We start from the raw sequence: 15,746 nt of genomic DNA, 5'->3' as shown, positions 1-15,746 counted from the left end.
TGGTCTCCCTCCAGGCTTTGCTTCTCCCTCCCTCCATCCCTCCCTCTTTCCTTCCATCCTTCCTTCCTTCCTTCCTCCCTTTTGTAGGAGATGCTCTTTAAAGCCAGTGTTGGGGCGCCTGGGTGGCGCAGTCGGTTAAGCGTCCGACTTCAGCCAGGTCATGATCTCGCGGTCCGTGAGTTCGAGCCCCGCGTCAGGCTCTGGGCTGATGGCTCAGAGCCTGGAGCCTGTTTCCGATTCTGTGTCTCCCTCTCTCTCTGCCCCTCCCCCGTTCATGCTCTGTCTCTCTCTGTCCCAAAAATAAATAAAAACGTTGAAAAAAAAAATTTAAAGCCAGTGTTAATCGTTACAAAGCATTTTAGTGCCAGGTGTTCCTCTTACGACCTTTTGGGGGAGCAGGACTTCAGTTGTCCTCCTGTTCACTCTCTGTTCTCATAAAGTGAGCCATCAGGGATGGAGAAGAGGTGGGTACTATGAATAGATTGTAAAGCACCTTTGTTGTCATTCGAGAAGTCATTTTCTGTTCTCTCCAATCCTAGATGGAGCCACAGTTTCTGTCTAAATAGAAAGTATATGCTTTAGACTCCAGACATGCCATTTTCATCTTGTGGCAATTCTCTTTATACTTATATAATGCATTTTGTCCAAATATTTCAAACATAGCAGGTATTTGTCACGTGATGTGCTAAGATCCCTGATATAAGGTATTACATTTTAGTGTTACTTACCCATTTTCGTGTCTGTGTCTCCCTAGTTCGGGTCCTAATCCCTGTGCCCAGCAGAGTGCCCAGTCCAAAGAAACGTGCAATTAGCCATAAACAGCATGAGTGAGGGAAGGAGGAAGTGGGGAGGGTCTGTGAATGAGAAAAAGAGAAACCTGAAGTTTTGCTGCTCTGGTAAAAATTAATTTAATTGCACGAGAAGGGACTTTTAAAATCTGTTTTATTTGCTTATGTACCCCATGCCTAGAGCAATGTCCGGCACATAGGAAGCTAATATTTGCAGATAGAGTGAATGGAAGGTTCGGTGTTGATGAGAATTGCCAGGTGCCAGCAATCATTTCGGGGTGTTTAATGCATAGTACGCATATAATCTCTGATAGCAGAATGTTTCCTTTGTCCTCCTGTGAGCCGGGTTCCGTTTATTGCCTTGATTTCATTTTCGCCTGCCTGCCATACCCGGGAGCCGTTTCTTATTTCCGATGTTAGGCATTATGGAGCCATATAATACATTCAACTCACCTGCAGTAAACACAGTTTATTATACAAAAGGCCGTTTTATCCCCTACCGCGTTCTGACCCGGTAGGTGCCCGATTTCCAATATCACAGCTGAGGCAATGGAAACTCAGAGAGGCTAAGCAACTTGTTCAAGGTCACACAGCTCCCACATGGCAGAGCTGGTCCCCAGAAGTCAGGTTCAGAGCGTTCTCCTCACGGTGTGCTTCCTGTGCAGTGGCTGTTGGCAGTCTGGGCTTGGACGTGCCTCCCAGAAGGTGTTTGGGAAGCCTCTTGGCTGGCGGTGGGGGGCAGGGGCGGGGAACGGCTGCCTCACCCCCACTCACCATGAAGCTTTTCTATTTCTCATGCTTGGCCCAAGCCTGGTGCTGTAGGAAGGGGACACAGTCAGGAGACAGTGTCACTAACCAGCCCGGTGACCTTCAAGCAAGCCACTTAGCTACTCTGAACCTCAGGTTCCTTTTCAGAACCCTGAGGACACTTTTGCAAAGCACCTCAAAGGCTCCCTGCAGCCTTAGCAACCCAGCACCCCTACAGGCACTTTGGATTTTGCGCTTAAAAGGTCAGTGGTGCCCACAGTTTGGGCTTGGATTAGATCTACTTGTTTCTCCAGCACAAGCTTCGGGGTGGTTTCGTGATGCTGGGCGGGGTCCCATTGCCCAGGAGGGCAGCCCGGCCCCTGCTGGGGAGGCCTCTAGGGGTTGAGTGGGGGCAGAGAAGCAGTCTCAGCAAGACGTGGCCAAGGCTCCAGGAGAGGCGTGGCCTGGGTCTGTGGGCCCCAGAGAAGGGAGTGGAGGGGACTGTTCGGGAACTCACGGTCCCAGCTGTTGGGACAGAACACCCAGAAGACACTCCAGCTGATCTTTTTTCCCCCGACTGTTTTGACACGTTGCTGTTTTCCACCATGTACATAAAGAGGGCCTCTTGTGTTCCATGATCTGCCCTTGGGAACTTACGATGTTGTTCAAAACAACCATAATTTTTTCATCAAAATATTTTTAGGGGTGCCTGAATGGCTCAGTCAGTCGGGTGTCCAACTTTGGCTCAGGTCATGATCTCACAGTTCGGGAGTTCAGTCCCCACATCAGGCTCTGTATTGACAGCTCAGAGCCTGGACCCTGCTTTGGATTCTGTGCCTCCCTCCCTCCTTCTCTCCCCCACTCATGCGTGCGCGCTCTCTCTCAAATAAATAAATATTTAAAAAATTAAAATATTTTTCTTTTTTTTAACGTTTGTTTATTTATTTTGAGAGAGAGAGCATACAAGGCAAGGGAGGGACAGAGAGAGAGGGAGAGAGAGAATCCCAAGCGGGCTCTGTGATCTCATTGCAGAGCCTGACACGGGGCTCCACCCCACAAACCGTGAGATCGTGATCTGAGCCAAAACCAAGAGGCAGACACTCAATGAACGGAGCCACCCGGACACCCCTGAAATATTTTTCTTTTTTAATAAGAGGAAGAGATATTTTTTGTTGCCCTGAGGCGGTAAAAGGCCTCAAGCATGTTTTATGCATAAAGGCCAGTGCTATTTTATAATGGCAGCCTGGAGAGAGCCTTCTGTGGTCAGGCCGCTGATCAGAGCGGGTTCGGGAGGGTCGGCGAGTAAACACGGTGTGAAAATGAGGAGTCGAGTCCAGTCAGGGTACCATCAGGAACAGGAGAGTGACTCTTCACACACATGGCGATCTCATGGGTCCCGTTAAGACCAGGCCTCCAGGGCGAGAGTTCCTGAGCCAAATGGCCATCTTGGCAGCTGTGATCCTGTTCAGCATTTGAACCCCTTTTGGGGTCAGTTCCCGCCATAGCCGTCTAGGGAACCACATTGGGTCATGGGCTGCTCTTCAGTTTGGAAAAAAGGTCAGACGTGTGGATGCCGAGTCTGGAGAACCAGAGTTCAAATCCTGGCTCTGCGGCTTACTTGCTGTGTATCATCTATCCTTGGGCAAGCTCCTTAACCTCACTTCCTCACCTTTGAAATGGTGAGGAAAAGTCTCCTAAAAGTCTCACAAGGGCTAAACGTGCTAACGGGCTAAAGAGCCTGGCGCACAGCGAGCACCACGATGGTGACGTTGCCTACAGTCTTGGGTGCTATTGCCAGCAGCGTCGGGAACCTCACCATGCTGCCCCCCCAAAAGCGTCTGAAGCCCCCCCTCCTCTTTGAGAGGCCTTTGAGTACGCAGCCCTGGCAGAGGGTGGAAGGTGGGTGGTTTCTGAGCAATGTCCTTCCAGCAACTGTGGCCTTTGGCCTGGTCAGAGATGAGAAGCCGCCCCCCGCTCCTCCCCTCCTCCCTGCCCCCCTCATTCCTGGTCCTGTGCCCGGCCTGGAAGAAAGCTCATTCATATCTTACTTTTACAAGACAGGCAGCCATTTGAAACATCCTGACATCTCCCCCAGGCAATTGGCTCATGTAAGTGTAAGGAAAATGATCGCGATGACAAATAGCAGTAAAGCTGAATGACAGTGGCCCTGTTGGGGGTCTGTCTTTGAAGCTAAAGGCCACCCTCCATGTGCCCAAGGGAGATGTGCCAAGTCAGCCTCTCTTTTGTGAGGTTCTCTGCTGTGGGAACCAAATTGCCATCTCAGCCCCCCCCTCCCCCGCCCCCCTGCAGGGCTTGGCCGCAAGCCTCCATTGGCCCACACATCCCAGAGACACCTGCTCCCATCCCCAGTGGGGACAGAAACAAGAGAGCCTCACCATCTATTCTGTGGTCTCTGAGCCCGGTGCTCAACCCAAAGCTGACTCCCTGGGCCAATAAGAGTCCAGGAACTAGAGTGCGTTGCAGGAGCCTGTGAGGGGGTGTAGACCAGCATCATCCAGTAGAAATAAAATGCAGGCCAAACTGCATGTAGCAGCCATATTCTTGTTTTGTTTTGTTTTTTCTAAAGATAGATAGATAGATAGATAGATAGATAGATAGATAGATAGATAGATGTAAGTAAGTAATCTCTACACCCAATATGGGGCTCAAACTCACGACCCCAAGATCAAGAGGCCCATGCTCTACTGACTGAGCCAGCCAGGCGCCCCCTAGCAACCAGTTTTAAAAGTGAAAAAAGAAGCAGGTGAAATTAAGTCTGGCATACTTTATTTAACACAATATCTCCAAAATACTAATGAGATACTTTACGGTTTTGGTCCCAAGTCTTCGGAATCTGGTGTGTATTTTGCACCTAGTTTGCACTAAGCCGCGTTTCAAATGCTCAGGAGCCGCTGTGGCTAATGGCTACTGTACCACACAGCACAGGTGTAGACAGCTCACGGGCAGGGCAGCCAACATCCTATATCATGTGTATTTAAATGTTTATCTCCAATGGGGCTCCCTAACACCATTTCCCTTTGGCAGTGAGATTTTGGATAATCGGAGGTATTTATTAATAGCAGCTCATCATTGAGGGGAAAAGCATGTTTCATTCTACAAATGAATTTGCAGGGCGCCTGGGTGGCTCAGTCAGTTAAGCGTCCGACTTCGGCTCAGGTCACGATCTCGCGGTCCGTGAGTTCGAGCCCCGCGTCGGGCTCTGTGCTGACAGCTCGAAGGCTGGAGCCTGCTTCGGATTTGTGTCTCCCTCTCTCTCTGCCCCTCCCCTGCTCATTCTCTCCTCTCTTTCTCTCTCTCCCCCTCTCTCAAAAATAAATAAACATTAAAAAAATAAACCTTAAAAAAATAAAATAAAAATGAATTTGCGATGGTAAGGTTGCACCACTGTACCTTGTAACTTAGCTCTCCGGACCTTCCCATCTCATCGAGCGCACAGGTCAGGGCTGACACACTGTGAGCTGCCCCAAGAAGAATTCCCACCGAGTTCCAAATCCCAGCCTGCTAATACAGCTGAAGGCGCTGCAGTATTCAGCATGACTTTGTCATCTTGGCCCCAGTTGCGGAGCTGGCGGGCTCCAGAGGCTGCCAAGTGCTATCACCGAGAAAAACGAGCCACTGGCACTTGACGTTCTGCTTTGGTAAGCCCTGGAGGAAGGAGAGGGTGTTATCAGCAGAAGTCATGAGAGTTTAATGCTGTGGAAACAGAAAATAAAAAGCAAGTGGAACCAAAGTTGATAATAAGAGGCAAGACACGAAACAAAACAAAACCCTTCAGGGGCCTGGCTTTCAGAATTTGTGAATCATTCTGGCCAAAAACAGGGTTTCCGTACCCATGACCTCTGACAGCTTTCCAAACTCAGGTGGCATTTGCTGCCACCCAGGAGAGGAGTCTGGTTGGTCAGGTTGCTCAGATATTTGTAGACGAGAGGATATGAAATACGCCGTGACCTCCCTCACTCAGCCCCCACCATTCTGCAGCTTGATTAATTCCCACAGCAACACGGTGCCTCCGCTCTGCCTGTGTTAGAAACAGAGTAACTAAAACCCTGATTCATGAAAATAGATTTCCGGGACTGGTTTTCATACAGTTGCAAGAACAAATTTTATTCAAGTGCTTTTGAAATGTTAGAGGTACAGCTACTAAAACGGTGATTTTAAACCTCTTTAATCCTTGAAGCCCTATGATTAATATTTTATGTGCTCTCAGTGTGCGTGATTACATATATTTGAAAGCCATAAACTGTATTTTTAAAACAAAATGTCAATATTCAGGGCACCACTTACGAACTGATTGGCTTTGGGCAGGTCTCTGAAACTTTTGGCCACGTCAGCTTTCTCACCTATAAAACGGGAAGAATAATCATTTCTGCCGCATTGGGTTCGCCAGAGTGTTCCTAGAGCATCCGATACATAGGAGGTGCTTAGCGAATGTCTGTCTTTGCTCTCCCAAAGAGCATTTCTCTTGTTGTTCTACTTGGTCAAGACAAGCTTTGATCCAGTTATTTCCTGTCTTGGAACCAGAATGACAGGCGTCAATGTCCGTCATCCGGTAACGCGTGGCAGCTCATTTTAGTAGGGCTTTTTATACCCTGTATGCGTGCAATTTCCAAGTTTTCAAAAAAGAGCAAATGGAGTTTAAAAAAGAAACGAAGGCCCCCTCATAGGTTCCTCTGGTTATCATTTTCTTGTCAAGGAAATGAGCTCTAAAGCTGTCAGATCCAAGCGTGTATCCCGCGGGTGCCGCCCACACTGAGGCAAGCCACCAGAGCTTGTATTTCTCGTCCTACAGGGAGAAATATTGGTAATACATTAAAGACTTGGAGAGGAAGAAACACGCAGAAGGTTTGTTTATGTCCCAGGACATTTCATTAGGCATCATGGGCCATTAAAAAAAAATAGCCTGGAACGTTTCAAAGTCAAATGCGTATGCAAAATGGCAGAATGGTCTTGCTGAGTACCTGTTGGGACGTCTTCACCTGGAATCCTGGGGCGTGATCCATGGTGGAGGGAGGGGGCAGGGATTGTGTGCCTTAGGCAGCTATACCAGTGTTTTAATAGCCTGTGAGCTAGAAATTCAAATCAGTGTTACCCTCTTCCATGAGGGCAGGTCGTGGGATTATTCTCGTACTTCTGAGAGCCACAAAGATGGAGGGAGCAGTCGGGGGACAGGTCTCTGCGAGCTATCACCCCGCTCCTCACCAGCTGCCTGCATTTGGGGCATCTCATTTCATCTACTCTGATCCTTTTCCACTTATCTTAAGTATTTAAAACAAATCTGGGGCGCCTGGGTGGCTCAGTGGGTTGAGCGTCCGACTTCGGCTCAGGTCATGATCTCACCATCTGTGAGTTCGAGCCCCCCTTCGGGCTCTGTACTGACAGCTCAGAGCCTGGAACCTGCTTCGGATTCTGTGTCTCCCTCTCTCTCTGCCCCTGCCCCGCTCGCGCTCTGTCTCTCTCTCTCTCTCTCTGTCAAAAATAAGTAAACATTAAAAAATTAAAAAGTAAAACAAATCTAAGGTATCATGTCATTTCACCCATAAATATTTCATCTCTCGTGCATTTCACTCATAAATACATTTCTAACCAAAAAGGACACTTCTTTTGAGTTAATCTTTTTAAAAAAATTTTTATTTAAATCCAAGTTAGTTCACGTAGAGCGTAATAATGGTTTCAGGAGTAAAATTTAGTAATTCATCACTTACATGCAACAACACCCTGTCATCCCAACAAGTGCCCTTATTAATGCCCGCGACCCTACCCACCACCCCTCCTGCAACCCTCAGGGGTTTTTTTCTCCATATTTAAGAATCTCTTATAATTTGGCTCCCTCTCTTGTTTTATTTTTATTTATCTTATTTTTATCTTTTATTTTCCTTGTTTTTATCTTATTTTTCCTTCCCTCCCCCTATGTTCATCTGTTTCCCTTTTTTTTTTTTTAACGGTTATTCATTTTTGAGAGACAGAGAAACAGAGCATGGGTGGGGGAGGGGCAGAGAGAGAGGGAGACACAGAATCCAAAGCAGGCTCCAGGCTTCGAGCTGTCAGCACAGAGCCCGATGTGAGGTTTGAACCCAGGAACCATGAAATCATGGCCTGAGCCGAAGTCAGGTGCATAACCGACTGAGCCACCCAGGCGCCCCCTGTTTTGTTTCTTAAATTCCACATATGAGTGAAATCATATATTTATCTCTGACTTATTTCGCTTAGCATAATACACTCTAGTTCCATCCACGTTGTTGTAAATGGCAAGATTTCATTCTTTGTGATCACCAAGTAATATTCCGTTGTATGCTATCAACAATAGCCAAACTATGGAAAGAGCCCAAATGTCCATCAGCTGATGAATGTATAAAGATGTGGTTTATATATATACATATACACACAAAGGACACTTTTTAACTAATCATCATACCATTTTCCCACCTAACAAAATTAGTGATAATTTCTTAATATCATCAAGACCATGTTTCAGTGTTCCTGATTTTTTCTTACAGTTGGTTTGGTTTGAATCAAGATTCAGACAAGGTTCAAATATTACATTTGATCATTTTGTATCGCTTTAAAAATGTTGTGAAAAACTTCAGATACGTTATCCCCGCCATCATCTTTGTGACTTTTAGCAAAATTCTGTTACATAGCTTGATTATCTTATTTACCAGACCCTGGGTCTGAATGACCTCTGGCTTTTTCCGAAAATTAAATCCACCTCACTGTCCAAATGTTTTTCACCAATGAGGATAATTAAACCTTCAGACAGTGCTGTGTAGTTTCTCCGGGTGGATTCAGAGGAGCTGTTCCCCAACGGGTTTTGGGCAGTGAATTCCTGGGTGGTGGTTCCTGGTGTGTCTGATTTGCAGGGCCCTCCCCACTTAGTGCAGAAAGCTCTACGTGCTTGACGTATCTGTTCTAACACAGGCTTTTTGATCGCCAATATTTGTAATCGATGTTTGTGTTTTCCCACAGATCATCGCTTATCAGCCGTATGGGAAATCCGTGGACTGGTGGGCGTATGGCGTCCTCTTATATGAAATGCTAGCTGGGCAGGTAACGGGTTGCTACGTTTTCATGCTTGTTTATTGCTGGATAACGGGAGTCTTTCAGCTCGGTTCGGGCCACGGTAGCAGGACCCGGCTGCTGCTGGTCTGACTTCCCCAACCCAGGTGAAAGAGGGAGACATCCACCCCCACCCCACCCCCCCTTGAAAGGGGGTTATATTCAGTAGGCACAGCAGTCATCTCCTGGTCATAAAAACCCCACACTGAAAGCTGCAACCTGGGGCCCAGACAACGTAGCTTTCATATTGTACACAAAAGCCCCACGGAGGACGACAGTGGCCTCTGTAGGTTTTCAGAATCTCGACACCGGGTTAGGTTACGGGTCCCTGCACGTTTGTCTGCACACACTACCCCAGCAGCTGCCCACTGTGTATCATCGCGATTGTTATCAAAGGAAGAAGACAGTAAAACTTGAAGAATAATTTTAATAGCTCCTTCCCATCTCTCCGTAACTAACTCTCGGCAGTTCATTGTCATTTTCACAAAAGTCCATGGAGGCTGAACCTCCAGTTACAAAAAAGACAGATTAGGTTTCTCTGAGGGAGGCTGCGTAGGTCAGATAAGCGGGGGGATTACTGCCTAGGCTGGCGCTCTTTAATATATGGCCTTAATATCTGTGTCGTCGGGGCAAATCGCACTGGCCACGTTAACGAGCAACCCCAAGTCTCCGCAGTCTAACACACGACACGGATTTATCTTACATTGTCCATATGGCCATTCGAGGGCAGGCTTCTTTCATTCACTGGCCCTGCCGTCTTTTAGGGGCTCACATTCCTTCAGTGACCCCCTCCTTACTCAACTGGCCAGTGAAGACAGAGCAGAAAGGAAGTTGCACAGAATGTTTCGGGGGCCAGGCCTGGAGGCGTGGTGCACCTCTGTCCTTACTGCAGCCTGCTGGCCGCATGGCCCTCACTGAGACGCAAAGGGCTGGGAAGCAGAATGTGTGTACCTGTGAGCTCAGCGAGGGGAAGCAGGTCGGGTGAGCATCTATCACCAGATCTCTGTCGTTTTACCTAAAAACAACTCTGCCCTGAGCAGCTTTTTATAATTCCCAGCACTCAAGTCCTGATGTCCGGGAGTCTGACCTTCCATAGCCAAAGCCTTAGAGAAAACGGAAAGAAATGCCCGTGGTGGGCAGCTGAGCTACGCCCAAGGAAATCTTTGAATCTTTGCTCCTTGGGATGAGGCTAGGGGGTGGGGGGAATCACCCTTTCTGGCATTTGACATCCATTGACTCATTTGTGGATTCATTCAGCATATACTTGAATGTGTACTGTGTGCATGGTTATCACTATAAGCAGAACAGACAAGAACCGTTGCCTTCATGAGGCCCCCAGTCTAGAGACAGTAGACGAGCTAAATAAGGAAAATACAGAATAGTGATAAGCTAAGAGGAAAAGTAATAAAGCAGGAAAAGAAGATGTAGTGCTGGAGGAGATGGAAATTTTATTGACGGCCAAGGAGGGCCTCATGTGTAGCTAAAGTGAGGACCAGAAAAAAGTAAGAGAATGCCCATGTGCATATGTGCAGTAAAAGCATTCCAGGAGACAGAAACAGCAAGTGCAAAGGCCCTGGGGTAGAAGTGTGTGGCCGTGTTTCAAAAAAAGGACAGGAAACCACCAGTGTGTCCAGAGCAAAGTAGCCTAGAGAGGGAGTGGGAACTGAGGTCTGCGAGGGAAGGGAAGCCCAGGTCTTAAGAGTATGAAAGTCATCACAGACCTTTGGCTTTCCCTCTGGGGTGGGACGCCCTTGTCTTACATCTTTTGGATCTAAAGTAGCCTCTTAGGTATTAAAAGATTCAGGGCATTCGCCTGCTGCATTTGGTCGTTAACGGAGAAGTGATGTTAAGACTTGATTGCTAATAAAATGGTTTGTGATTATTTAGGCTTTTAACCCCAATAAAAATATTCATCTCAGGCCAAATACCCCCCATTTTTTTAAGCACAGAAAAGCAGGTTATCCAGAACCACCATCAGTGAGACAACAGCAAGGGGCCTGCCCCTTGAGTTAATTTCCCCTCTTTAGAATTCTGACAATAAAATTTGAATGATCGCCCGCCCCCCAGAGTCCTGCTGTTCAAGAAGGCACAGAAAGCTGAGTTCCCCTTCTCAGTCCCACTTGAATGCTCTGACTCTTGAGTCCAGAAACAAATGCTGTGTTCGCTGAGTCCCATTTGCATATGTCAACAAAAGAGATTGGGTGGGTGGAAATGGAATGTGTTTCCAAGGGCGCTGCACAAGAGATCAAATGAGCTGACTCTTGGATTGGCCAGCAGGAGCCTGGCCTGCAGCAAAGTCCCGCATCCCCCCTCCCCGCGAGGACACACACACCAGGCCACACTCTCACCCCCATCTTCCTTCCTCACCAAGCTCCCTAGAGGATTTCACTCCCTAGAGGAGAGCTCAGGAAGTGCTGCCCTCCTGCAGGGGAGTCCCCCTGGGGGTGCATTTTAACACCCTGCGTCACTTGGGGATTGTCCCTGAGGCCCTCGAAGATGCCCTCCCCATGCTCAGTGTTTCCATAAACATTCTGGCACATTTTTGCTATTTCCCAACCTGCTTCTCAGACTCCATTAGCCTGCCTGATAGGATTCCTTCAAGTTTTCATTATCTCTATTGAAAATGGTGACACTCTTTAAATGGGGTGTCTTAAAAGCAGCCCACATTCAGGCACAATGGCAGGCTCAGCCATTGTTCCCCTGAATGCACACCGCGCCTGCCCCAAACACAGTGTTTTCATTTCAGAAACCCACTTCTTAGTCTTCCCTGTGACTCAGTGCAAATTTAAATGTATTTCTGGGCTGTGACTCAGCCCAGAAAGGATAATGAAGGCTCTGTGCCTTCATTACCCAGAGCCCCCCCAAAGCAGCAGGAGCCTCCAGGCCCAGCAGAGGGTATAGATGCTGTTATTGAAAAGTGAGATTAATTATAAAGCTGTTGATGGGGTTGTGGTCTAAATTTGTCCCCTTTCATCACAGAGGGCCAGAGATGAGCAGAAAAGATAGTTTATTGCAATTTTCTCCTCATTTGCGATGTTTATTGTCAGCAGCCAAGGGGGCAGTTAAACATAAACAGCCTGAGTCTTTATTCAGTTCCTGGATTGCTTGACAAATATGATTACTTTCAGGCATAAACAGTATTTACCCAGCACTGTAATGAGCATATCGTAGCTTCACGCGGTCACCGGGCTTCATCATAAAGGGGCCAGCCCTCTCCTCTTTAGATCCCCTCCACCAGGGTTCTTTATGCTTTGTCTTTGTTCCTAATATACCGGTAATGGGTACTTGATCCCCCAACTTCAGCCTGCCTTGTCCTTGGGTGCTCTCCCACCCCACCACTGGTCATCAGTGGTCTGTAGACAAACACGGCAGGGCCCCATCAACCGCAGAACTAGTAAGTGATTTAGAAACCATTTTGGAAAAGAGTAAACCGTCATCCCTCACCTGTCTGTCTAAAATTCACAAATTGCATATTGCTAAGCAGGGCACCGCTGGGTCAGAACATTTTTACACCAAGCCAAGACTTTACTTATTAACAGGTGGCTTAGCCTGAGACACAAAGTCCAGATTTGTAGAAATTTGAAAATGATCGTGGGAATGTGGGAAAGAGGGGGAGAGAAGCAATCCAAAAAGTTCACGTACTTAGTCCCCCGCAACGCATTGCCTCCTGTGGTCACCAGGCTCGGTAGCCGAGGTGCCTGGGAAGGCAAATGAATATAATTATAACTTCACCACTGACCTGCCTTCAATGCCAAGGCCTAAGCAGCAGTTACCTGTAAGAATGCTCCCCCGGGTGACTAGGACAGACTTAACAAGAGCCATAAAAATGTTCACATTCTGCAGCTGTATAACCCCACACCAGGGAAGTTTTACCTTAGGAAGTCATTCAGGGAAGGAAAAAAGGACATATGGCACAGAGACGTTTATAGAAGCTGCTAGTCCTCAGAGTGCCGCCCCGGAAGCCATTGTAAACATGCCCCTGGACAAGTGAGCCCGTCCCTGACGCATGATGGATCAGCTCAGTGGCATTAATCTGGGAACACCGGTAGCCACGGAGAAAGCGTTTGCAACAGCCCATGAAAAACAAGAAACTCCAAATGATGCGTCATTATTTGAAAATAATGTGACAGGCCTAAGAGCTCCCAGAAAAGTAAGAGCGGTTTTTGCATTGAGGTAAAGGGAATGTGGGTGCTACCTTCCTGGAATCCCTCTCCCTGCCGGAATACATGGTTTTAATTCAAGAGAAGACTCCAGGGAGCGTTTCTGATGTGATGAGCATTGTTGCTGGTCACCAGATATTTGGGGTCTTCCTTCTGGCACATGTTCGGATTGTACCTCCCGGCTCACTCGTGATTGGACAGAGCACGTGACTGATTTTGACCAATGAGATCTGGAGCACTTCAGCCCTGGCGCAGGGCACCCCACTACAGCAAGACCAAGATGGCAGCTGCACCATCAGCGTGGGTCCTCGGGTGGCCTCTGCTGACTGGCAGAGGACGTGTGGCAAAGGCAAGAGATATAGCAATCGGAATGAGTCTGGGAAATCCTGCCAGGTCTCTAGGCTAGAGACATTCTACACAATGACTTGAATCATGTCAGGCCACAGCGACTGCCCCTGTTTCTTTTCAGAACCACTACTCCTTATACAGGATACGGAAATGGTCTCCCCCACCCCTGCCCCAGTGGCGCCCTCTTTAGGTGCCGGGGGGGGGGGGGGGGGGGGGGAACCAGCAGCTGAGCACCTCCCAGTCCGCCCCACCAGCAGCAATGCCAGGGGACCATCCTTCACCACGGACCCACAGGAGCAAATGCAAGGCATTGGCATTGCTCAGAATGGCTCAGAGCCCGCACCCCGCAGTCAGGTGTCTGCGCTTGAATCTTGGTTTTTCCACGTCCCAGCTCCGTGACCCTGGCTGGAGCACGTAATACAGCCTCAACCAACTCAGCTGTAAAACGGGCTTAATTGTACATACACTATACAGCGGTTTGGAGGGTTAAGTGAGGGAGACGTGCAAAGTGCTCCCCACGGTGCCCGGCACACAGAAGGAGCCTGAAAACACGTGTTACTGCTATTGCCACTGTCCTTACTGCTGCTCAGTCCCAAATACTGGCTGTTCATCAGGCAGTACAGACTCAAAGTGGGTGATAACAGAACATCAGGGATAGAGGCACCTGTCTACCCTGGGATGCGCTGATGGGAGAGGCCCCAGTCTTTGGGGCCACACAGGGATGAGACGCAGGGTGAAACCCCAAGGCTCTGCCCCCAAGGACACGTGGTCGTGTGGCTTTTGTTCTAGCTTAGAAATCTTAACGCAACAGGTGAGCCCAAGGCCCTCAGGGTCCTTGATCCCCAGCCTATATGATTCGCATTTGGATTAAACAGCTTTCTTTACTGCAGGACTTCTTAGAACGTTTAAAAAGTGTAAATGTTGGGGCGCCTGGGTGGCTCAGTTGGTTAGGTGTCCGACTTCAGCTCAGGTCTGATCTCACCATTAGTGAGTTCAAGCCCCACGTCAGGCTCTGTGCTGACAGCTCAGAGCCTGGAGCCTGCCTCGGATTCGGTGTCTCCCTCTCTCTCTGACCCTCCCCCACTCATACTCTGTGTCTCTCTCTGTCTCAAAAATAAGCTTTGAAAAAAATTTTTTTAATAAAAAAAAATGTAAATGTTAATGCACATCTCCAGAAGGGGGTAAAGGGTGCAAGACTTGACCCAGGGGTATCCTGTAGGACGAATACCCGCTAGTTGTAAGGAATGCTGTCTGGGGTGTGTCAGGAGCCAGGTATCCTGCTCTCAGGGGGAATACAGAGGGGGCCTCGTGGCCAAGCACTTCCTTTGATCATTAGTAGGCACAGCTCACCTGGGCCAAGTGGGTCCCCAGGCCATGAGGACAATTAAGCAGCTGCAACAGCCCAGTGCCCTGCATGGAACATTCCCCCAACCCCCACCCCGCAAATTCCTGTCTTCTACATCAGAGTCAGGGAAAAGGCAGCTGTATCAACCTAATCATCTTCAAACGCGGAGATTCTTGCTGAGAAAGATTCCTGGAGATGGTTTGTCTGAGTTTCCCTTTGCAGAGAATTTCTCTTAAGCCTTTGGCTTGGATTATCTGTGACCCAGCCCCTGGAGCATTCCTGTTGCTAGTACGTGAGCATCACCAAAAAGGCCAGTTGACTCTCCCTGGTGCCTCTGTCACTGCTCAGCAAAGTCCGCCACATTTGGCCAGCCTCACGGGCCTGTGACCGATGTAGTCATACGGGACCCAAGCTCCAAGAGCCTCATGCATCTGGTTTGATGATCTGCTGTTGCCATCTTGAAATTCTTAATAATTATCTAATAAGGGGCCCACATTTTCATTTTGCATTGAAATCCACAAAGTATGTAGTTTCTCCCAACTAGCGGCCCTAAGGGGCCACATTGAGAAGTGTTGTTTGGTTATCCAGGAGCAGAACCTGTGCCTGGCTCCCATCCCGGGCACCATGACATTGTAGAGAATGAATACATAGGAAATTCAGAGTGAATGGGGCCCTCTGGATGTGTGCAATTCACAGCCCTGAGCAGAAACTACATCAGGTTTGCTTTAGCCATGAAAATCTCCTTGGCCAAGAACCAGCCACATCTATGGATCACTTATTTGGGAAAATGGGATGTTGTGTGGGTGTCCTATCACAGGTGTCCTGAAGAAGTGGGTTGCATGATATCAGGCAGAGAAGCTGTAGTGGGATAGACAGCAGGACTGGGCTCCAGTGGAGCTCTTGGCCAGTGCAGCTCCACTCACACCCGCAGGGTGTCCTGCTCTGTTCTTTCTAGATTGAGGTGGCACAAACCGGCTGACCCAGGTGACCATCTGCACATGCAAGCGGGTGTCTGTGCCCAGCTGCCTTGCCGTGGGGCATCCAGGCACCATGTTACTTCTGCCCAGGGACACTCACCATGGCGGGCTGTTCCTGCTCTGCTCAGAGCATTTTAGTTCTTCTCACCCACTTGCATGCTTTGGCCAAATTAAATATTCTTTATACCAGGTGCTTGCAACTGGAAAAGAGGCCTATTTATTTATATTTCTAGACCGAAACAAAACAAAAATAATGGCACCAGTCCCAACCCCCTGCTCTTCCCTACCTGGTCCCAAGGTAGGTCCT

The 15,746-nt window shown here is 48.4% G+C and overlaps 1 protein-coding gene across 1 annotated transcript in view; it reads left to right on the top strand.

Moving 5' to 3' along the window:
* PRKCA (protein kinase C alpha) overlaps positions 1 to 15,746 on the top strand; it is a 405,239-nt gene that overhangs the window by 366,164 nt on the left and 23,329 nt on the right. Inside the window, exon 14 of the mRNA XM_047831617.1 lies at positions 8,520 to 8,600. Within this exon, the coding sequence (XP_047687573.1) occupies positions 8,520 to 8,600 (81 nt within the window). The remainder of the gene's footprint in view (positions 1 to 8,519; positions 8,601 to 15,746) is intronic.

Source organism: Prionailurus viverrinus, chromosome E1 (assembly GCF_022837055.1).
Source record: "Prionailurus viverrinus isolate Anna chromosome E1, UM_Priviv_1.0, whole genome shotgun sequence".
In the NCBI taxonomy this organism is placed as follows: Eukaryota; Metazoa; Chordata; class Mammalia; order Carnivora; family Felidae; genus Prionailurus; species Prionailurus viverrinus.
This window is presented reverse-complemented; position numbering and strand designations above follow the sequence as displayed.